The sequence below is a fragment of the Coturnix japonica genome, chromosome 7 (assembly GCF_001577835.2).
Source record: "Coturnix japonica isolate 7356 chromosome 7, Coturnix japonica 2.1, whole genome shotgun sequence".
Classification (NCBI taxonomy): Eukaryota; Metazoa; Chordata; class Aves; order Galliformes; family Phasianidae; genus Coturnix; species Coturnix japonica.
The window spans coordinates 23,174,820-23,199,331 of NC_029522.1; the positions used below are offsets into that span (position 1 = coordinate 23,174,820).

General features: G+C 40.2%; 1 protein-coding gene across 6 annotated transcripts in view; it reads right to left on the bottom strand.

The window, feature by feature from the left end:
• Positions 1-186: 186 nt before the first annotated feature.
• MAP3K2 (mitogen-activated protein kinase kinase kinase 2) overlaps positions 187-24,512 on the bottom strand; it is a 38,461-nt gene continuing 14,135 nt past the window's right edge. For 3 of the 6 annotated variants that reach the window (XM_015868689.2, XM_015868688.2, XM_015868687.2), the window contains 16 exons: positions 24,106-24,175; positions 21,363-21,481; positions 19,632-19,672; positions 17,536-17,635; positions 16,775-16,888; positions 16,080-16,179; positions 15,214-15,347; positions 12,609-12,688; positions 12,016-12,083; positions 10,676-10,771; positions 9,557-9,763; positions 8,743-8,891; positions 8,386-8,517; positions 7,862-7,991; positions 6,698-6,875; positions 187-6,118 (listed from right to left, as the gene is read on the bottom strand). In XM_015868689.2, coding sequence (XP_015724175.1) covers positions 5,893-6,118; positions 6,698-6,875; positions 7,862-7,991; positions 8,386-8,517; positions 8,743-8,891; positions 9,557-9,763; positions 10,676-10,771; positions 12,016-12,083; positions 12,609-12,688; positions 15,214-15,347; positions 16,080-16,179; positions 16,775-16,888; positions 17,536-17,635; positions 19,632-19,672; positions 21,363-21,481; positions 24,106-24,109 — 1,878 coding nt within the window. In that variant the 5' untranslated portion in view covers positions 24,110-24,175 and the 3' untranslated portion in view covers positions 187-5,892. The remainder of the gene's footprint in view (positions 6,119-6,697; positions 6,876-7,861; positions 7,992-8,385; positions 8,518-8,742; positions 8,892-9,556; positions 9,764-10,675; positions 10,772-12,015; positions 12,084-12,608; positions 12,689-15,213; positions 15,348-16,079; positions 16,180-16,774; positions 16,889-17,535; positions 17,636-19,631; positions 19,673-21,362; positions 21,482-24,105; positions 24,176-24,512) is intronic. The other 3 variants (XM_015868692.2, XM_015868690.2, XM_015868691.2) reach the window with 3 other exon arrangements.

The window sequence follows — 24,512 nt, forward strand, 5'->3', positions numbered from 1 at the left end:
CACACACACACGGTTCACACACACCCATCGCCAACCGCTCAGTGTAGTAAATCAGTACAAATTAAATAGCTCCAAAAATGTGCAAAAAAGTCAACGCTGATAGAAAAAAACACCTTGGTGTTACATACGTTTTACAAACTGTGCCCGGCATTCAACTGAGTAAAAACATTTACAGTGAGAAACCGATAGATTAAATAGAGGATTTAATGGCTACGTAAAAATGTACAAGAGGAATATACAAATTGGTATCCAGAGCTTCATGGAAACAAAGTCTACGCTCCGACTGCTCTACGGCTCCTCGAGTATTTACAGTGATTCTCCATCGTGTGGCTGTGGGGGGCTGAGGTGACAGGCGAGGCTTCAAGGAACCACCACATCCAAGCACTGAACCCAGGCTGTGAGCTGGGATGGATGGGAAACCAGCACTGGGGACTGACAGCCTAACGCCTGCTCAGCAACATAAAGATAACCCTCGTTTTTAAACCCATGTGAGATAAGCTTTGAGGAAGAGGATGGGCTGTAAGGAAGGGACATGGAAACCTCTGATGTGTTTCCACTTTGGAGTGAAGTATCCTTGTATGTTCCCACAGCGGGCCCTGACCTGCAGCCCTCGTCACTGGACTCAGAGTAAGGACTGAACCATGAGATACAATTTCCATGTGTTTTAATCCAGTTCCTCTCCCCTTAACATAAAGTAAGTTCACAAAAACCTAAAGGTTTAGCCCAAGCGAGGCTGCCAGCACTGCACCTTCAGAGCACACACACGTACCCACTGATAGACTCAACCCACACAGGGGACCCCGTGCAGCCCCAGAGCTGCACCTCGCACAGCCCGGCTCCTCAGTGCTAAAAAGAGAGAGGAGTTCCTTTGTTTCTGACCAAGAGTATTGATCTGGAAGCCAGCTTGGTGGCAGTTCTGCCCCCACGTGGCTGTGGGTGACACCTGGCTCTCATGTCAGGCTGCTTCTCAGCAGCTCGGAGATGCTGTGGCACACAGCAGTGCAAGTCACAGCCCCTTCCTTATGGTGTCCCATACACATCCCAAAGCTCAGGCCTGGCTACAGAAGGCACCAGGTTTAGTCACCCTGCTTACGCGTTTTTTTTTCAGTATACATCAATATGATTAATTTAAATAGAGCTTAAACAAGAAAAACAAAAAACAAACCAAAAACAAACCCCAAACCCTTGATTTTAATGGTGTGTGAGTTCTGCACACCAAAGCAGCATCTAACACAAAGCTTTTCAATGCGGGAGGTGTCTGTCACCACGTACCAGTACCTGGTGGATATTCGTGTACCTACAGCAGCACCAACCCACAGGCTGTCACTATCAGGAAAGCTTTGGTAATGGTGTGTGGCTGTGCACTGCAGCCTCGTCACTGACACAGACAAGTTACCAGCAGGAAGATGGTACTGGCTGTAATACTTGGCTTTTGCAGTAACCGTACAGAGCTGCATTACAGCACACAAGTTCTGTTTCCCTGTATGCAGCACAGATCTTAAAGATAACAATAACTAACTGTAGCTCTGCCCAATTTGCTCAAGGCTCTGAAGCTGCAGTCACACAATCTCTGTGCTGCCTGAAAGACCTGCCTGCCACACACTGCACTGTACCGATGGTGCTGCAAGGTGGCTTTCAGTCAGGACAATGGCAGGGCTGGCACTTATCCAAACAGAAATGGAAGTGAATTAATAGTACAGCATCAGCCTTGCTGAGAAATCTGTTGATTTGCTTTTAGGTAGATAATGTTCCTTGTGCACCAAAAGCAGGCAGTCGTTAACACAGAACCACGTTTACAAATGGACCAACTATGATTTCGCACCCGCTATGAAGTCCAGAGGAAACCCAGAGCCCGGTACCCTGAGCTGGCAGGCTAAATGCCAGCTGTAAAGCACTGCTGGAGCTGGAGATAAGCCATTTTCTGGTCTGCAGAGCAGCCTACAGTCTGCAATGTGCACATCTGAAACCTCCGGAACAGCTCCAAAAATCACTTTTACAAGTTCTCCATTTCAAAGTGGGATGCAGCTGATAACTCTAAGCACGCTTCCCAGCACAGCTCGGGGCAGCGCAGGGTATGCTCCAATACCGCTTTGGAGTCATGGCATTGTACGGCAGCCACAGTGTAACGATGTGAAACTACGGTTTGAATGGAATTAAGGCAGACAGCTGAACCAGAGAATCATTTGAGTTGGAAGGGGCCTCTAAGGACCATCAAAGCCCAGCTTCAATCGGCAGTAGCTGAGAAAAGAAGTAACTTCCCATTTCTGTAGCTGTTAAGCTACAACGAGAACTGCAAATCAAGCTGAAAAAGTAAGACTAAGTCAATGTAAATGCACCTATTCACTTAACAAGATACGGATCTAGCAAGTCCTTGCACAGATATTTCCATCACCCAAACTAAGAATAAAACCATTTGCTCTGATATGACTGAAGCTTCCAGTCCTGCTCTACCAGGAGAGAGGAGTCCTGTTGCTTAACAGGACTGAGAGTGACACCATTAAAGCCAAATTAGAGAAGCAGCTGAACCTTTCTTCCTTATAACATGGAACAGATGACACTGAAGCTCCTCAGCAGATCAGTCAGCCCTCTGTAAACACTCACTGTGAACCTGGATTCTTACTTTTGGTGAGCACGGCTTTGCAACAGCTTTTACAGGAAAACAGACCGTAACCCTGCAGCAGCCTTATTGTCACTGGCATTATCTGGTAATTGGATTTGACAATTAAAGACAATTGAGGACTCTAAAACGCTGCCATTTTCACACGTAAGACACCAGAAGTGGTGAGAAGGGACTTAGTCTCTGCAAGCCTCTGCCAACAGAGCTGTACGTGTGCCATTCCATGCGCTCAGTTACAACTGAAGTTTGTTCATTATCGTGCCAGTAGTCAATGAAGCGCTTTACAGACACTATATACAGACGAATTACATGATTTAATGCAGACTGGCTTACCACATTACCACAACGCAACAGCGTTGAAGTACAACATGCAAGGGTACGAGTATCAGCCAACCTCGTGGGCAAAGTCTAGTTTAGCTTCTAGCTCAAAATACATGTGGCAATCATCACCTCCATTCACTGCAAGAATCTTAGGTCAGTAGACAAGTTTTCCGTAGGGTAAATAGAACAGTTCAGGCCTAATCCTGGCTAAGTCAGTAACGTTTTGCTAACGTTGCTGGAACTACCACAAGTCATCTTCATTTAACAGCGCTGTCTCTACATCAGCAGTGTCTGGGTATTTCAATAAATTAAGGGAAATGCATTGTGTAAATTGATTTCTTTTTTTTTCAAGTTCCAACACGCTCCCCATTGTCATGACTGAATGCCATTAGGAGGAAAGGCACAAAAGCAGCAACTTGGATTACTCAGTATTAAGATCACAACAACAGAAGTGATATTGCAACATACACGAGCCAGCACTGTCTCACTAAAAGGACTCGGTATTAGAAAAAAGGATTCTGAAAATGTTCAAGCTTCAGAGAGCAATGAATCCTTTCAGAAGAGCATCTTCAAACGTTAAGAATGTTACAGATAAACCTGGTTATGTTTCTCTTTAAAGTCCTCTTTCAGTAACACAAAGTTTCCTTGCCTTTGCAGATATCACTGTCCACAACTGATTTCTCCCCATGTATTTTCGACTCTGTTTCAGGACCCTCTCGATCAGCTCAAAAGCAATCGTTTCAATTATCTGATCTTTAAATCAGCTACAGAAGCTACACTCTGTGTTAAACCTCCCTCCCTTGCTTTCACTAAATGCTGCTCATAAAGAAAAGGTCCTTTACAGCAGAGTATGCACAAATTCTTCCCACAATCTGCTTTCACAGCCTTTATCCAGCGACAGAGAAATCCTAAGTCAGTCAGCATGAGCAGACCTCCCTTTCAACCTCCTAAACTGTCCCTGGTCAGGACTGTCCTTTCCACGCTCAGAAAACCTTGCGTGGTTGTGTCCCCTGGCTGAGAACGATTTAAGTCGGGGAAAGCTCTAAGAAATGGCAGAGGGCACCACTCAGCCTCAGAGGAGATGGCCAACAACTCATCCTTCCTCCTCTACAGGTAAAGCAGCTCGGATAGATTCACACGCCTGTACCGAATTTGGAAGTCAGCAGAACTCCCATGAGTTTATTAGTGTGAGGATGGGCAAATTTACTACTCTGCCTCCATGCACTTCGTAATTCTTCTGTTCCTCTAAAGATGTCAAACACAGCAGGGCCTGGGGACAATAACACAGCCCTGTCAGAGCGGACAAGGTTCACAGTGTCAGCCTGGTCTGTTGTTATAAAACAAAAGCAAACAATGAATCATCCAAGCCGTATACATTAACTCAGTTCTGTAGTCCAATCGTTTATTTCCAAATTCCCTTTTTAAGTTATTTATGTTGTGTTCCACAGAAATAGGAGAGTTTGACTTTTCTGCTATGAAATTCAGTCACTAACTGCCTCTCATCAGTACCAGGACTTCTCGATTGAGAAGCTCCAATTCAGAGTTTCTCCTTTGTTCTTTTATTATTTTCTTTGAGAAAAAGAAGAAGTTGATTAATGTTCATCTCGTGACAGCTGGGAAGCTGAAGAACACTGATAGCCGGGTTATCAGGCTGGGGTAAGCGTGCTCACGCTATTTGATTGCTGGGGCTCTGTGCTTCGAGCCTCTCCTTCACACAGCTTTGTGCTGTGCCTCCTTGATCATCGTTACCTTATGAAAAATAAAGTGGGGTCTTTCTTCTCTGTGACTTATTCCTAATGCTAAAAGAAGTTCAATTTTATTGTAGGACTTTTTAAAACACATCCTGGATGACTGAACTGTGTTACTAAAGCGATGCTTAGAGTGCATAAGGGGAAGGATTTGATATTCTTTAGGCACTTGATGTTGACATACATTCCATCCTAGCGCCCCTCAACAGCTTTGAAGCCATTATTTCCTACAGGTCGTTATGAATCACGTAATTCATACTGCAGAAGGATCAGTCACTCCATTTCCCCCAGACATTCATGGCACCATGGAGGAGAATTCTCTCTCAACACCTCTAATATTTCTTATCTAACATGATAGTCTCCCTGCAAATGTATGTAACGGAGGATTTTCTTTGGCAGATACAGCAGGAGACATTCTCCTAAATATTTACATCCAGCAGCTGACTCTTTCCTACTATGGAAATATTCCCCTTGCAGTACAGTAGTTCCTAGGATCCGGGTCCATCATCTGTTTACCTGCAATTCTTTTCCTGTTAAGAATATACGATAGAGATTTTGGTGTAGAACTCGGTCACCAGCGTTGAGTTCTTTTTTGTTGCTGTTCTTTTTCTTTTGGTCACACAGAAGTACCAGTCAAAACACGCTTTTGTACGAAGAATTCCAAGTTCTTCCAGCGTTAAAATTAACTCTCAGAACCATGTGATCCCGCTTAAATTACACAAGGCAGAAACTCATTAAACTGCTAACATATAAGAACTTAGAACTCTCCGCTGCAAGTACCTGTAACGTAACAATGGATCACAGAGGAGTAACCTTCTCGTCCCCTGGCTGCATGTCTGTTTTCCCTGCACCCTGAGTCAGTCAGCGGTGTCGGAAAAAAAAACACACAGTTCCTGACTGTCCAATCACTTCTATTATTTTTCCCTCTTTAAATAAGGAGCAAATATGTACTAAAGTGCTTTATCTACATGAACCACATCAGTACATTATAGAAACAAGGAGTTCTAGTCCCGGTGGGAGCAGGGAAGGGAAGATTCTCATTTTAGATACAAAATTTAGATTGCTTACAATCTAAGTGAAACAAAGATTCAAGAGAACGCCTTCTCTCTCTTGTCTTTTTTTCTCCTTTTTGTAAAAAATAAAAAATAAAAGTGCAGTCAAATAGAAAATAAACGCAGCAGACGCAAGCTGAGTTGAGGCAGGCTGTTAGTGATAGTGTGCAAACGTGTGTCTTAGCAGTTCATCTGCAAATGGTCGCAGCTTGGCCTCGATAAAAATCCTTTTCAGGAAATCCCGAGCATGGTCTGAGACATGAGGTGGTAACTGGGGATTGGTTGGCTGAGTGGCAATCTTAAAGATGGCAGCCATTGCTTCAAATTCTGCCCACGGGGGCTTCTCAGTGAGCATTTCTACCACTGTACAACCTACGCTCCTGAAACAGAGGCAAAAGTGAGACAGCAGGTTACAACAGAGTTGCGCTCTTCTAGGAACACAAGCAATATCAAGTAGATTCTGAAGTACCACAAGAAGCAGCGTCCACTTATCTCTACAATGCAGCTTTGATGGAAAGCAGCTCTTCACTGTCACTGCGTTAAGCAAATCACTACCCGTGCATCTCCAATGCATTGCCTCACTGGGCCAAAAGCTGGTACCTCAGCGAAGAACTCAGGAGGTATTTATCTCGGCACTATTGATTGTGTGATGGCCACTATCCTGATTGACATCTCAGTGCTCAGCAGGCTGACACAGCCCTTCATGCAATGTTGCTTCAAAGAATTCTCTTGTGATCACTAAACCAATGGGCTCATGAAATGCCAAAGCAACAGATCCAACATTTCAGTGTTACACTCTCCAAATGCGTAAATAGGATTGCCAGTGCTCTCACGTGTTATCTCTTCAGCTTAAACCTCAGAATAAAACACTCCAACTTCAGGTGACAAACACTCACATTCTGCTGAGAAACCACCCGTTCTGAAATCATGAGTTTTGTTAGAGAAGTTTTGTAACATACCAGATATCTGCTTTCCTGCCGTACCCTTCTCCACTGATAACTTCTGGACTCATCCAGTATGGAGTTCCTGTGACGGACTTCATCCCAGTCCCAGACATACAGATGGTCTGCAGTCGTTTGCTGGCACCAAAGTCACCCAGCTTCACATTGCCCGCTGAATCTCGCAGAATATTTGCTCCTGGAAGGAAAAGAATGCAGCTTTGGTGTAGAAAGCAGCATTAAAAAAAGCTTCAGATTCAGTTCTGGTGCTCCCAGAGAATTTCTCTGCTCATTCCTCTGTTTGGAGGTTGAGTAAAATGAACTGTTATCTGCCTTTTGCATCCTAGGCCTTCCCCAGAAAGCTTCAGTTACTTTGTAAAACCCTGCTGATAAAGAAACACGCCATGTGAGGGCAGCAACCTGAAATAGGAATTTCTCTTTTCACACTACAGAAAAGGCCTCAATATGGTACTAAAGCAAAATCTCAGACTGTGTTGTAGACTTGCTTACAATACTTACCTGCATAACAAAAACATCACCTTTCCCCATTCTGGGGGAGGAAATACATTGCTCATATAAAGCAAAAGGAAATCCCTAAGAGTTTTGGAGGATACAAAGGCTGTTCTACACACCTATTTTGCACATCACCACCATCTTCCTACATATTTGTAACTTGCTTTTGCAGCTCTTACACGACCTCTGTATCTATCAGCAAGAAGTACATCGATTTCCTGGCAGAAGAGTGCAAGCAGTGTGACTCACTGAGGTCGGGGGAGTCACCTCTGCCAGGCATTTCTGGAATAGTGAAAAGCTGCAGTTTCTGTGTAGCTGATAGAAACAAAACTCAGTGACAACTAATAGTTTCATGTCTTGATGCTTTCCTCTGTATATTTCAACCGCTTGTAATGATCTCCTGGTGTATTCAAAGCTACTTAAATTCAGAAGGAGATTTTATTATGAATGCTTTGCAGACAGACTCTAGGGAAACCTTTTCAGAAGTCTGTTAGAACACCCTGAGTTTACAACAGCAACAAGAAGTAGAAGAATCATTATGGCTTTCCATCAAAGTCAGCATTTTGGTATCTCAAACTTAACAAAGTTTTAGCAATTCACACCTGGCTGACAAGACTGGAAAAGAATCTGAAGTAAACAGCACCCAACTGTGCCCAGGACTGCCCTCCTTACCTTTAATGTCCCGATGGACAATCATGTTTGTGTGCAAATAGAGAACTCCTTCTAAAATCTGCCGCGTGTATTTGCGAGTCACATTCTCTGTGAGTGCTCCATACGATTTTAACTGGTCTTTGATGGAACCCTATGGCAAACAAGCACAGAACACTGTAATGTAGATGTAGTTTTGTGTCCCTTAAAAAAAAGAAACAAAGCATTTACATAAGAGGCTGAACAGAGAAGTCACGCACTACAATGTTAAGCCGTTAACTCTAAAACTATCGAGTAGCTAAACAGCAACAGTGTGTTGTACAGGAAAAGGACACAGAAGGACATTTTGCACAAACCACAACAATCCTGAAAAAGCAAATGAAGGAGGAGACATGGAGGGACTGCTACAAAAACCTGTTGGTACCCAGCTATTGCTTTGTTTTAATTCAGGATTTCCTTAATATCTGTGTGCCCTTCTGTAAAAGCTGCCTACTTGAGTGCCTATCACACTACATAGAAATGATGAGTGGATGGGTTTTCTCGCTTACCCCTGGCATATATTCCATGAATATAGAGAGTGTTCTCTCCGGTGGGTCCCTCAAGAAGCCGTAGTACTGAACGATCCTCTCGTGCAGCAGATTTTTCAGCAACTGAATCTCACATTCAAGAGCATTTACTTCCTAAACCAAACAAGCAAAAAACAACAACAAAATCAAACACATTCGTTGAATGAGGATTTGCCCAATAATTTTAAAATGTGGTGTGACACTGGAATCAGGTTCCCAAATTAGTTCTTTTCAATTATTAATAAAACAGGATTCCTAATGACAACATGGAAACGTGTATTAAAACAAAGAAGGAACAGTTCAACTTATGTCGCAGCACGTTCGCACTGTACCTCATACCTTGCTGGTTTCTGGACTATCAGGATCAAACTGTACTTGTTTAACAGCCAGTTCTCTTCCGGTATCAGCATCGTAACACAGATACACTCTGCCAAATGCACCCTGACCCAGCAGTTTGCCAAGTCTCCAATTAGTTGGAGCTCGTGGTGCTGAAAAGGTAAACAAGATTTCTGTTTTAATGTCAGCTTGTTGTTCAGCTGATTAAAGGAAAAAACAACGCATAGAAAACAACTTTTTCAAGGGCCACCTTTTTCAATGGAAGATCACACTTCTCTATGTAATTTACAAACATGGATAAAACTTTCTGTAAGATGGGAAGTTTATTACAAAATAATGAATTTCTAGTAAAGATGCACGTACTTATGCAGCTGGTAACAGCTAAGCTGCAAAACAGACAAAGCACGTTGAGCAAACTTAGTCACACTGTTTTAAAAATGGAGGCCTAATCAAAACCTGCTGACTACTGCAATCATCACAAGGTGTATTTGCTCCTCCACGGTCATACAATACCAACAAAGGCCAACAAGTTACTCCAACCTACATAAGCCTTCTCATGTCCTCCAAAGGTTAACATGTTGAAAATACTTCTATAGTGATTTATTATCATAGATGTTTATTCCATGCAAAAATCTAAATGCAGATTGGCACAGCAAGCAAAGAAAAAAATACAGAGCATGAACTCTTGACTTTTTCCTATTAGGGAGAGAACAACATACAGTTCGATCACATTTCTTTGGATGACATGCTTAGTTTTGACATGACACATTGAAAGGTAAGAGTTTTACAGCAGAGGTCACAATGTTCCTTAACTTACAGCGACTGGGTGGGCTGATGTCCATGACAGTCAAGGTAGGATTGTCAATGTCACTCCCCCTCCTCCTCATTCTGTTATCCTCATACTCTGGTGTGAAGACGCTGCTCCCACTACTGGTGCTCAGTGAGTGATCAGTGGGACTGAAACTAACAGGTGACCGGAAGCTGTTCCCCTGCGTCCTCCTGGCCCTCGGAAAAGTTTTACGACCTTCAGTGTTACACAGAGAATACCAGTGTTACACTACAAGTTGACATCTCAGTGATGCCCAGGTTGGTATATTCATTTTTAAAAGAAAATAAGTAAGAAAAAAAAAATTGAGTAGATAAAGATCTACCCTTGGAATCAACAGGAAAACCACAAAACAAACATCATCAACACTGCATGACTCAGCGATGGAGACAGCATTGGAATAAAAAAGGACACTGATATTCAAAAAGGTAAATTACATCCAGATGCTTAGAATAACATCAATATATTTAGATAACAAACACTTTTAGGTCAGCACAACTTGGTGAATTTTCATCCCGGGGAGCTTCGGCATAAATTGCCAAAGGAATATCTGAGTCATTAAGTATTACACCAGAGATGGAGCTCCCAGAGGACTGAAGAAGGCAAGTGAAATGTCTTGAAGGAGTGGACTCATATTTACACACTAGTCAGGCCAATTTCAGTGCTGCGATAAATACATGAACAAATTATTGAGCAGTGTTATAAAATCACTGAGAAGATTATGTGATAAAGCAGCCAAAATTGATTTGACACATAGCTAATCCAATGTACCCATTTCACGAGGACGTTTCCTCAATCCAGCTCATGAAGTTTTGGCTGCCATGAGACTGAAGAGAACTAAAAATAAGGGCCTTGCACAAATGCTTGAAAAAAATTTTAAGGAATGTATCAAGGTTTGATAGAAGAAAGTTGAGGAGAAACAAAACAGATATTTGTGAGACTGAATTTTACAAACAGGCAGCACTTATTTTTCAACTCTGTTACAAAGGAGTAACTTGTTACTTGTTGTACATGCACCGTTAAGATTTCACCAGGTAGATTTTCTTCTTTAGCTGTGAAGAGGAGAAAAGCAAGTTAATTATGTAGGACTCCTACAGCATTCACACTTACCGTCGTTGTAATCTTGTTGATGATATGAAATATGGTACCTTCGGGGATAAGTTCCCCCCTTGCCAAACTTCTCAAATATTGGGATATCGTACTCTACTAGAAAATACAGAGAAACATTTCACAGTTAAAAACACAACCAAGGCTTCCATGTCAATCATTCTGCTATTGTACATTTAAACATGGGGAAGAAAACAGAAAACAGAATACTGCAGAGCAAAGAATATTACAGAACAAAATGCACACAAAACCAACAAATCTAACTCAAAGCTCTGAAGGATTTCAATCATCTAACAAAAATTGTTTGCCATCTCCTGCTTAAAACAGCACCAGAGGATGGCAGCGTGCCTTGTTACTAGAGGCGTTAGTAGAGACCTACTAGAAAACAACAGCTCAACAGGAAAAGTGACAGAACCTCAGTTTAGTCTAAAACTGAAAAATGAGCAAATACAGAACGCTGATAAATGAGTCAACACATCCTCAATTACTAAAACACAGCCAATAAGTTCTCCTTTCTGATTTATTAAGTATTGATATTTAAGGGGAAACTCCTTCCTGAATAAATAATTGGTTAGAAAATGAGCATATAAGATGGCAGCAGTGGTGAGTAGTTCCACAGGAATCTGGGCTACAACCCATGCAGTTTAACTGCACATGAACTCTGCAGACAGAGCAACAAATAGCGAGGTGACAAAATTATTTTATAAATACGTTCTATTGAAGCACGTCCATAAGGATACCTGAAAAAACTTTCAAGGTCACCCATTGCACTTGGTGTCCTGAATCGTGCACAGCAATTTGGATTCAAGCCAGAGTGTGGTATGAAAGCAATGTTAGTGGTGATGACTCATTAATTTATAGGCACAGCAAACTGCTCTCCTTCATGCTCGCACTTTGGAATGCTTTCAGTTACAGCAGTTATGAGCACTTAAAAATGATTCTCTTTCCATAAAGGATGAAACAGCAGCTGAAACATGAAGTAAATTAATGAAGGATTATGTACTCATTTAAAGATGGACACTGCAGTTCACTTTAACCAACCTGTGTGCCATTAGGCCATGCATTATTTGCCTTTGTTTTTTTTCCTCTAGCATCAGAGGTATGTTTTACTAAACACAACAGCACTGGTGTTACACACATTAACTTGAAGAAAACCTTTACAAGATACACCTAATTGCATCTTTCGCTGTATCTATTTGGATTGCACCTTGGTGCTATGTCTTCTACTACCATTACAAGCTTGTGTAAGGTAACACCTCTTAGTATGAGCTTCCCTTTCAAGTTCTATGACTTGCAAGAGAAAGTACTTGGGAAAGCTATTACGGCCAGCCAATTTTGCCTACCTGAGAATTCCTGATGATTATCTGGATAGCTCTGTGCTCTCGGCATCCGAGATTTGGGATAGTTGTCTCTAGAAACGTGAAAGCAAAGTATTTTAAAATGGCAACTACCGTAACAAAACGATCCCACTGTGTTACAATGCTTTATGGATGATGGAAGCTTTATACTGTATAAAGCTGCTGCTCGCAAATGTGGAACTTGATCTCAACATCAAGTCTATTAGGTGACAATAATCATTCAGGATCAGTAACAATGGAAATCCTTGCTCTTTGGCTTCAGTGTGGTAAGACAGCAGCAGGCTGTGCCATTCGCACCAATGAAGCCACAAAGGAACACTGTGAAGTTTAACACCTTGATGGCTGAACACACAGTTGATAAACAAAAAATCTCTTATGCAACCTATAAAATCCCTCTAATTCAGCCAAACAAGTGCAGAATTTAATGCCTCCAAATATTTCCTCTTTTCTCCACAAAAGCCATAGGATTAAGTTAGTCATTTTAATGAGTTAAAGAATGATGTAGAATTTTTTGGTCGCACTAATTAACATGTTAAGCAATCTAATAAAGATGACTAATGAATGCAAGCAGTTCTTACCCATCTAAAGGGCTGTCAAGTGAGGGACAGCTTCCTGAGCCAGAATTTTCAGGACTGCTCAATGAGAGTGGATCCAGCATCTAATAAAAACCATGGAGATAAAGATCAGAAAGGTTTGTTGTTTGTTTTTTTTTCTTTTTATGGCTTGAATATTCATGCTTTGAAACTCTGAATTAGAAATAAGACACCACCAGTAACAAACAGGAATTACTGGAGAGAAGGATGACTGCCATAGCTTAACCTACATCAAATAATCTTCCCTGAAAGGATTCCACAGTTCTATGGAGCAGAATTGAGTGAAGGCATTTCATACTCAACAGTGCTCCTCAAACACATGCTCTTCCTGTAGAAACCACTGACTCCTATTATTATATTATGGCCAAGACAGAACAACAACAAGGCCTCCAAGGAGTCAGAAAGCTGAAACAGCTTCAAAGGAAAAAAGGTGGATTTTGTTGCTATCAGAGAAAAAAGCCTCAAATACGACACAACCTGTAACAAATGCAGTTTATATCATCTCCAAAGTGGTTTCAGTTTGGCCAACCCGAACCCACAAAAAACAGCAGAAATAGAACACCATAAAAAAAGCTTTAACTCATCTATCTCTAGCTGGGACCCCAAGCAAGGTATGCAGAATTGTAAATACAACCAAACAGTAAAGAAAAGGAGATAAGAGAGAAAATACAACATTTATAAATTCTTTTCACCCAAATCAATATCATGTTTGATACAAAAGAAACTTCCACCTGGATCAGGAGTTGACAGAAACACCAGAGGGTTTCTTTGTACCCAAACAGTTCTGGTTTCCCAGTAAGCGGCGCTCCCAAGTTTTGTGAAATCAGTGGAAAGAAATGATAAAACTGAGTATCTAGGCCAGATCCATTACGTAATGAAAACAAAAATCAGCACTTTCTCATTGCTCAAATCAAATCCAAAGAAAAATAAGAAGGGTGCTCCTGACAAGCAGCTGTTTCCCCCGGCTGATATTCATTTTGTTTATCTCACACAACCACCCTTAAGCCCTAATCAGAACTCCTGCAAACATTACTTCCTTCTCTCTGGCAGCAAAGCAATCTGAAATTTTCATATTTTTTCAAGAGTTGCAGAAGCAGCATCTAAATCCTGAATGCAGCACAAACGTCCATTTTACCAGCCTACCTCTCACAAATAACAAACAGCTCATCTGTTGTTCTTCCTCAAATACAGTTTGTTTTGGTACTCTATACAACATCTGCTGCTCCCTATGAATTGGATGACAGTTTATTGCTGTAAATTAAGCAGTTGCTCCTCCAATTTCTATGGTCTGTGCCGCCTCTTAAAGGTCTTGGGTACATAACTTCTCTAAGCACCCATCAAGGTTTTGCTGCAGAAACAGTGCTCAGAAAGTGAGTTTGTGCGTCACAAATTCAGGCATTTAAAATGAACTCTTTGTTTGGAAGGATAAAATTCACCAACAGTTCAGCGATTACATGCTCTTTTACCGGGCTGAGGAGTGAGTCCTGGAGGCGGCCTGGTATGACTTAACATCCTAGGAAAGTAAAATTCCTTTATTTAAACCCTGCTGACAGCTCATACAGCAGCGCTTACACGGCAGCTTCCATGCTCCTTCAGTGCTCAGGAGTGAAAGGAGACCTCCCTGGTCCTCAGAGCTCATCCACTAGGCCAGTCAGTGACCTGAATGACTCTGTCCGGGCCAAAAGCAATCGCTTCACTGAACGAATCCAGGCTCAGGCTGGAGGTGACCATGTGGTTACAATAATGAATAGCATCCTGGACTGGAATAAGAAGATTCAGCCCCAACTCCCAGTTCAGCCATGAAAATTGTGCAACAAGTTGCACAATCTCTGCCTCTATTTTTATTCTGTCATCTGTCTCTCATTTATTCAGCTCATTTAAACCACCGCCTCTTGCCATTTGCAAATACCTCGCCAACACCAACAAGAACGTGAAATGATTTCGATATGAAGCACTATTCTCTCTCCTTAGAATATTTCAATCATCAATTCTGATAAGCATTACCTTCCTCCTTTCCTGATGTTTTTAAGATTCACAGAGCAGGATTCCATAAATGCTAAGTGTGCTAATAAGCTCACGCCAACAACGCAAGTGAGCTGAGGAGAACAAACATTTGTGATCCTCACACAAAAATAGAACTACAAGTATTTTAGAGTTATTTGTACCAGGCCCAGCGCTCTTCCTTCTGTCTCTACCTCAAAACATTATCAGCTGAGTCCAAATAATTCAGACAGATCCAAAATTCTCTTTAAAACACCCTGATTACTCCTGCAAGTAGCGAAACTGCTCCTGCTTATACATCCTTCTTAATACACGTTTTTGTGCTTCCTAACAAGGGCACCTCTTGTTGTAATTTTTATTTTAGTAACTCTCCCACCTGTCATGAAAATAAAGAATGCAATCTTTTTCTAGCAACAACTTAAATTATTTAAGAGACTGACAGAGAAAAAACAGGTTCCTACCAGTCCAAATAATAGTAAACACTTTAACCTTCTCTCACAGATTGTTTTCTAGGGCTGGCAATCCCATATCCTTCTTGAACAGCAGTACTTTGTAAATCAATCTTTAATTTCAAGAAATCACACAGTACCTGATCCATGCTTTCTGGAATGAATTCACCCTCACTGTTGATACTGGTGAACGACCCATTTCGGGCCACCTGATGCAGTTCATCTGGAATGTATCCTGGGGGAGGCGAACTCCTATCACGATTATTAGAACCTACTGAAAGAAAAGGGCTGGTAAGTGTCCTTTCAGTAACACAAAATCTAGAGGCTTTATTCAAACAACCCTGGATACGTATTCAATGATCCAGCCTGCCTAGATAACTTATTGCTTTAGAAACTTCCCAAATGCTTATTCTGTAAGCTGTAAACCAGGAATTATGAAACATGTGGGGCAAGGTTGGCTCAATTACATTTAACTTTCCCCCCCCCCCATTATACAGGAACAGAAATTGGATTTGCCCACACAGCTACATCTCCTTTTTGGTACAAAACAAAAAGCCAAGCCCTCTTCACCACTATTTTTCCATGCCAACTAATCCTTTCTACCTCATGAGAATTTCAGTTTTCCTTTGCAGAACATTCTATTTTCAACAACACGAATAGCTGTATTCATAGCAAACATAATAAATTGTCTGGAAAAACTTTCTCTAGTTTCACAGTCAGATTAAGAAGTTATCATCACACCAACTTAAAAACATGAAAATGTTAAGGCTGATGCCAGAAAATGCATCTCAAACAAATGTTCATGTATTAAGATTAAAAAATAGGGGAGTTTTAACTTGAGCAAGAAAATGTACCACCATATAAACTCCTCAGAGTACATATCCTATAGGACTGTATTTGTTGATGAGTAAGAGAAATATAAACAGGCTGTGCCGAGAACAAGATCTTCATGAAGAGAACATTAACAAAGTTGTTACAAGCACAGCTATTAAAAACTGCAGCTCACCTAATACAGAAAGCCGCCTTTTCCTTTCTGTCACGCCGAACACTGTATTATCTAAATCTTCCAGTGAGGGTAGGGGCTCCACATTATTTACACTGGGTGACTGAAAAAGAGTACATATTATGGACTGCAATTATTACCTTATACTCCTAACAATCAAAAAACTCCACAAACTTTTAAAGCCTTTGTACAAAGCATTCATTTTTTTCAATAAGTAAAAAATCAAATTATGCCAAAAATCATCAATTTTTGTAGCTCATCCTAAATACTTGCAATAATTTTCAACATATACCATTACACAGAACCCTATCAATATGGTGGCTGCGATCTGTTAGAGATTAACAAAATAACTCGGCATTTAGGTCTGCAGCTCCATGTCATACAAGACCACGTAACTTAAAGAATCATTTCAAATAACCACAACAGCATCTAAACTCCATGCACTTCTCAGTTCTGTGTCACATCATTATCCTATTAAGGAGTACTTTTCAACCACTGTAAAGAAGGCACACAGAAAAGAAGGAATTGTACCTACAGAGAAGTTCAGACCAGCCCAGTACAAAATACTAATACATGCTTTTTAACTGAACTGAAGAAGTAACCCTGTATATTTTCAACTGGAAACAATTCATCCTTAAGACAAACTAAACTCTGGTACAAAAACTGAGGAAAAAGGCATCAGGAATGTCAACTCATACCTGTGTATTTCCATGTATGACAAGCAATATCTTGAGGCTCTTCATATGAACACTACGGTCAAGCAGTTCAACAGCTTTGTCCAGGTCATCCTGTGTGGTTAATGGAATTACAAGCTACAAAGAGGGAAAAAAAAATAGTAAATAAACAGATGCCTTAAACAGGGCAATAGAAAGAAATTAACGAGTCACATACAGGAGAACAGATAAATGGAACTATTTCCTTTCATTCCAAATCACCTGGCAGTAAAATTCACTAACAATCCCTTGAGTTACCATCAGGATGTATAGAAAACAAAAGCCTGAAGCTCAACCTTAACTCTTCTTCTAGGGCCTTCAACAGCCACAGCCTGCCAGAACAAGCCTTCACAGTGTGGAAACAACCACTGCACATACGAACAACCGCTCCTACAGTTCCAGAGAAATGTGTGCAACAGTGTCCACTTACTTTCCATCTCAATCAAAATTATGCAAGTATATAAGAAGAACAGGTCCTATTTTCTAGGCTATAGAGCATATTTTTCTATTGCACAATATTACAGCTGTATTTGAGACATGATTCATTGAGCGATGTCCCAGAGCATTAAATAATTCACCTATCTCGTGCCTATGATAATTTAGAAGAGACATGCAGTTGAGAACACACACGTTAAAAACTTGGGATTTTGTCACAGGAGTGGCTGTCATTGCTAACAAGGGCAAATCCCTGCCTTAAAATAACCAGTGCACAATTCACAGAGGACTTAAAAAACACAAACCACTACCTCATTATTGCAGTAATGTAAATCCATAGTCTGTCCAAAAGCAACCTTCGCTTTAGCTACAAGATCTTCAAGTTTGACAGGCCTGGGTAATTGGAGTATCCTGAAACACAATTTCAGTTACAGAGGATTTTCATCCATTACTTATGAAAATCTGCTGTCTCATTACTTAAGAATATTCTTACAATAAAACTTACTGCTAAAAGGATCAAAAGAAGATCTGCTTTATTCCCTTTTCTTTATATTTTGTATTACTAAAAGAATGAAAAACAGTGAAAAAGACAAGCATAAAATGCGACTCAATTATAAGTACTTAACTTGCCTACACTCTACCTCACCTCTCTCTTAATGCTTTGCCTCCATCTCAAAGGTAAGTTCTTATAAACTATTACAGTTCCCTACTTCAGAAAATGAAGCAAGCCAACACACTGTGACAGGCTGACAAGCAGGAGTGTCAGTCCTCATTTTTTGAAGATTAAAAAGATTTTCTCATCTGAGGAAGATAATTAAAGATCGCTATTTGTACAATAATGAATTACACATTGAAACGATGAGTTCATCAGTAACTGTGCCAACGTGCTCCCATAAGAATGATTCAGCCGTGGGTCAAAATTTCCAATTTTCATTTAATTGGATGTCCCTCCAAACCAAAAAGCCCCACATGCATCTACCTGACCTTTTACAACAGAGAACTGTTGTTATCATTTGGAACAGAACACTACTACACAAGTGACTAAGCTAATGAGGGACACTCACAGTTAGAGTAGAAAGTACTGAAATTTTATTTGGCAGAAAACATAGCAAACGTAGCTGTCTCTTTTGTTGCTTTAACAGGTACATTAGTTAGGCAACTATTTCTTATTGGAATAAGCCTGCAAGTGGGGCCATTTGCAACTAGATATTATTATTAAAAAACAAAACAACAATATAATGAAACAAAACTTGTATCAGTTGCCATTGTGGTTAACCATTTGTTTAGCAGGTCTGGAACTCTGCCCATCACAGTGTGTGCTCCTTGGTACACAGTGCCACACTCACCACTCAAAGGAACACTGGAATCACTTCCCTTTCCTACTTCCTCTTTTAATAAGTAGTGAGAAAGCCATGGCATAAAATAATGAAATGATGCAAGAAAAATAAGCTATCTTTAGATGTACATATTCAGGCAACAAAAGCACTACAACTCATGCAATGAGCACGGTCTGCCCAGCACCCTTGGACAAGCAGACTCAAGTTGCTTTAAACAACCCCAAGCACAGCCAGACTTATCACCAAGGCTTGGGGAATGCACTGCTGCACGCACTCACTTCATGTTACATTCATAAGGAATTGTTTAATGTTGTCAAAGCGAGTTAAGGTGGAATAGAAAAATGCATGGCTGAGCAGGCTCGCCGCAGATAAGCGGTTCTGTTTTACACACAAACTTCCACTTATTTCACAAGAGATCCCAAGGTAGAAAAGTCCCCCATTTAAAAGCATTTTAAAGGCTAATTTCCTCCAAAGTACTTATAACACTCAGCCATTACCAAGTCTGCCACCTACGATGTTAAAAACAAAAACAAAACAGAATGATACTGAAGAATGTTAATAACCAGGGAATTTACAGTTCTCTTCCTAACATGCCTAATGAGGAATCGCACACCATTACCAGCATGGAGACTCTCTTCTATTGCACACCAGTAATAACTGCCAGAAGTAGAAGAGGTTTTACTGCAGATCAATCTTTGCTTAAAGGGATTACCACCTCTGTTGACAAACAGTGTGAGCACGGTGTTATTTCCCTTTCCATTAAGTATTTTCCAAGACCTTCTATTTTTGCTGTTCTGTTCACATTTAAGATGTTACTCTACAAGTAGCTACCTGGAGACTATAAGTACAAAAGACCTATGAGACTTAGCTAAAGTAAGACACTTCTGTTTTTATGTACACTTATCACCCAACATACTAAACAAGTTCGTTCTCAACTTGTGTATCAACCTAAATATATTCAGGAACCTAAAGAACTCAGAACAGTTTATTTGAAAGCTTATGACAGGAACTCCGCAGAAGTCTACAAATCACGGTAACAACCAAGATTGTTTCCTATGCCCCCAGCTTACCTTTTTTCACCTCGATGTTCAAATTTGACTCTAACATCATTCTATAACAAAAAGGATACAGAAAGATCACTATTAGTTTGCTGCTGTCTTTTGTAAACCACAGAACGTCATTTAATAATCCTAAGTCACAAGCAAAACCTTTAAGCAGACTGTATGACTTTCCTGTTCTTTCTGATTTACCAAGCATTGTAACAAGCTGCTTCTGCTAAGTCATCGGGAGAGGCTTAAAATGTGTAAAACGCCCACAATTCTGAGGTACAATTAACGCTTCTGTAAGTTAATGTGTTATTTTAAAATCAGTACATTTTAACATATTTGAATATTAACAGATGCATAGGTTTAAATTCAGCATGAAACTGAGTCCCAAGGAATCATCTGTCATGAACACACTGACATCACTGCTATGAGAAGGAACAGGAAATAATCCATATTTTTAAACCATTCTGTTGCAGCCTTTCTTCCACACTCAGTGATGCATGGGCACAAACACAACATCTCTCTGCAAATGGTCAGAAGACAACAGCTCCTTCAAGTTTAGGTTGTGCAGTTGATGGATATTCTTAACTACTTACTGCCTGCTCTTTTTAGTTTCAAGCTGAACAATACATCAGCTATTTCATTTCAGAAGGTAACATTATTTCAAAATGAAAAACAAAGACAAACTCCTTCTCTACATGTGACATCACCATTGGTTGCTTGCTTACTGCTTTCTTGAAAGAAAAAGTTGATGTCATTGCTATCAGGATGGGTTTTTAATGTCACTGAATGTTGTGTGTAAGGAACATAACTTGTTTCATAAACATTACAATTTAAAGCCACATTAAGCTAGCATCCGTGCTGTATTCCCATAACTTTCTAAATATTTTTATATCCAAATAATTACAGACCATGTCTGTATATCACCTCAATACACAAAGTCACAGTTGAGAAGTAACTCTCATGATATCAGCAATACACAACTGTTACACACTGAACTTAAATGGTAAGGGTAAGACATGGCTTTTTTTTTGACAGTGTAAGAACCAAAAATACTCAGATACTTTCATCTGTAATAGATTAAACAGACCTGTGCCAATTAATGGTTCGTGTAATTGTGGTTTGGCAATTAAGGGTCCAATCACACAAGCACACAGCTAATTGGATATTTACTCATGCTTTTGTAATAGCCCTCACTTCTCTTCTCTGAGCCTCTCTGTACAGCAGTTCAAACCTATCCATAATTTCCTGTATTCAACACAACTGGAGAAACATGCAGAAAAAACTAAAGCTGAGAAGAATTTGCATCCCCTGCATATGAACCAACTCACAAAATATTCAGACCACAGATGGAGTAAAGAACTGTAAGAATGTTTCAGCTGCAGCGCTGACATTCATTAATACGCCCAGCTGACATTTGCACAACCCACTATGCCTGTAAAATCCATTCTACACAAGTGTCCCCAGTAGAAGATGCTACCAGAACTCAACATTTTAAAATGTTCTAAAAATAGTTTGGATCTCCACACACTGTCAGAGCACCTCTGTGACATTGGGTTTACCAGGATCAGTCACTTAAGCATTCGCTGCATATGGTCTGAAACCCTATCGCTTCCTTTTGCTGCTAATTTAAGAACATGAACAAAGGAAATGGCAGCTAAAAGACCAATAGCTCATTCTGGCAGAAAGAATTACTACAGAAGTCACAGACGGCCAGTTAGGTTTCATTGGGTTAGTAAGGATATTGAAGAGTACCTGTTTTTTAGGTGAAGATGACTTTGGTTTTCCTGTTTCTTGCTGGGGCAGTGCGGGACGACTGGCCTTATGAAGCACAGCCAAATCCTGCATGATTGAATTCAAAGCTTGCTGCTCATCTGCTCAGAAGAAAAAGAGAAATGTAAATGACTTAAATCAAAAGTATGGCACTGACTTATTTCCCAGTCAGAAAGGCATGATTCCAAACTCCATCCTATACTGCAGCATAAAATTGCCAAATTTTAAACATTACTGCTGTGCTGCAATATGTACAGTCTATTGTTAGCAGTGCTTAAAGAAATAAACAGCTTGATCAGTAAATATACTTAAATGGATGGTTTAAAAAGTAGGGCCACATCACACAAGGGACTCCTACACAGTTAAATTGTCTGAGCACCATCTGAAGACCCACAGAGTAATTTTCTTCCTCTTCTGCAGGACTGCATATTTTTTGGGAGGGCTTAAAGAATCACAAAGACCACAACCTTATGGTAAGAAACCAGAATTGTGCATCATGATAACACTGTTTAAAAACCGGAGACAAACAAAAGCCATGCTTCCTGAGTCTTGCAGTGATATTTCAAAGGGCAAACATCAGAAGCAATAAAAGATGAGAAACTTCTTCAAACTGCTCCAACTACACGGTGACATAGCAGAGCTTCTGGTTTTTAATATTCATTCCTAAGAAACTGTAAAACATAGGTAACAGATGACTAACGCTGCAGCCTGGGGAAGTGCTCCAGAGTACATGGCTCTTTCTCACTTTCTCCTTCTTCCCCCCCCCCACACACACATACACACTTCTCCATTTTTATGGGCATTTTCTCACCATTGGCATAATTAATTTAGCCATGTGATGTATAAACATTACAATGTCATTGCTCTTGGAAGTTCACACTTGAAAGGCACAAGTAAGATTATTTCTAGCTGTTCAGGCTGAATGATCTCATCGACTGCTTAATAAAAGCAGTGTCAGAGTCTCCCTGCAATGGATGGCATCTGATAATGTCTCAGTCCTATGTTAGACCCACAGCAGATTATCAGATGTACATATCTAAATGGTTCCAGTAGTTCTGTGTAAGTATGCAAAGCCTCAAAGAAAATGTTACCTTTGACAATACATCTTAGGAATGACAACTTTACTAGAACTTCAACTTTAAGGAAACGTCAATACTAATGAACGGTAATTCAGTTCAACAATCTCAACAACTACTCTTATAATATTACTAAACTGCACACCCACCTCATTTGTGTACAGAACTTCATTAAGGTAAAAAACAAAAACAAGAGGATTCGAACGTGTTCTCTTAAAGGAGAAACATGCCTTGTTCCGTAGAAAACCCAGTCTTTCACCTCACCTCATTTCACACTGAAGAAATGACTAACTTACTACTATTCTGGTCTAAAAACAAACTGATCCAGTTTCACATCGAAACACTGATTAAGAGAGGTCTATCTTAATTTATCAACAGTGAACTTATTGTTAAACTGTTATTTTACACTGATTTTCAAATGTCCAGTCCCATGTACTCCTGTTGCATGTAGGGTGGGTCCAATCTAAAGCAAGACAGTCACAGGGAAAACAGAAGCACTGAACCAAGGAATTTAGGAGTGAGGGTGCTATGCAGGTTAGATTTGGAGTTCACACAAATCCAATCAGTAAACAAATTTGTCAAATCAGGAAATGATGGGATTTCAGTGTTCTCATTTAATAGATTCCTAACAAATCAGAAAGCTGAGCTGAAATTCAGTAGCTTTTCAGTACTAGTCACATTGTCATTATTCATAACTACTCGGATACGTAAATCTATAAAATCAGTTTTTAGTAGAAATATTCAATGCCAGAACTGGTGGCATTCTCACAGCTTGTTCCTTTTTCAAACAAATCTGCTCTTCACAACTTGCCACAAACCAACTATTTCATGGTGTTATAGCCCATTCTAGCCCCCAGTGAGGTAAAAAAAGTTCTTAGCTGTTAGTTGGCATAGATAGAATTCTTAACATTCACTAGGTAGCATATTTCATACAAAGGAAAGAAAAGCTCACAGAATACCCAGTGTGATTCAATAGTCATCTCACAGAAACCATCACAATCCTAATTACTACCTTGCTACTGAGCATCAGGTAGGCTTCACTCACATAACAATTAAAGACAGACAAAAGCTTCTGCTTTCCCCACTCTTTTTTTGTCTCCCCATTGAGAGTGAGCACAACAAAGTGATGCCAAGATTGACACAGTGAACTCCTTAAAAAAGCCACTATGATGTGAAAAACAGGCATCAAATTTCAGGTAATCCAAATACGCTACAGACTTACAAAACCACAGCTACAGCACCTGAGCCCTGGCTTTGCATCACCGTGATACAAGGCAGTACGATAACATGCTTTAACACACACTCTGTGTTGTCATTCCCTTCTCTCTCTCCCAGTCACCACCATTCAGAGCACACTAAGGATTGCACAGTTTCTAATACCATGAAGCTCTATTTCCCATGCTTGGATTTTTTATTTATCACACGGTGAGAATAAAATGCTTTACTCCAATGAAAGAAACAAAGAAAAGAGAAGTATTTTGAACAGCAGCAGAGCAGCTGAGCACTGCCTGTCACGTAGACGTTACATGAGTTAACACAGACAAACAATTCCTAAGAACATATAAAAATGGCATGATGTGAATGTTCTCGCTCTTCAAGAGAAATGAGAAGTCACTGATTTTTTTATCAAAGCTACACTCAGAACTTACCCATAATGGCAGCCAGCCTGAAAACCTGAACTTCAGGGATGCGGTTGTCTCGTTAGCATTATTTTATTTCCTAAAAGGCAAACCCAAAAGACACAATTATTGAAGTGGAAAAGCAACACAATGCAGTCAGCTTTTCAGTTTTCACAGGCTTTTCTTTCCCCTAATAACCTACATATCAAGCACACATATAACCTACAAACAAGATCACATATGCAGATATGACATGCAAAAGAAAGGTACCATCCCCAAAGCTTCTTTGGTCTTAGAGTAAGACATACAGACTTTTAGTAGATACAAAGACCTAAATATTCTCCTGAACTTAAGCTATAGCTTCTATCTACATTCCCTAATGACAACTAGCGGCTTAACTAGTTCTATCACTCTACTACACAAGACATCCACCCCTC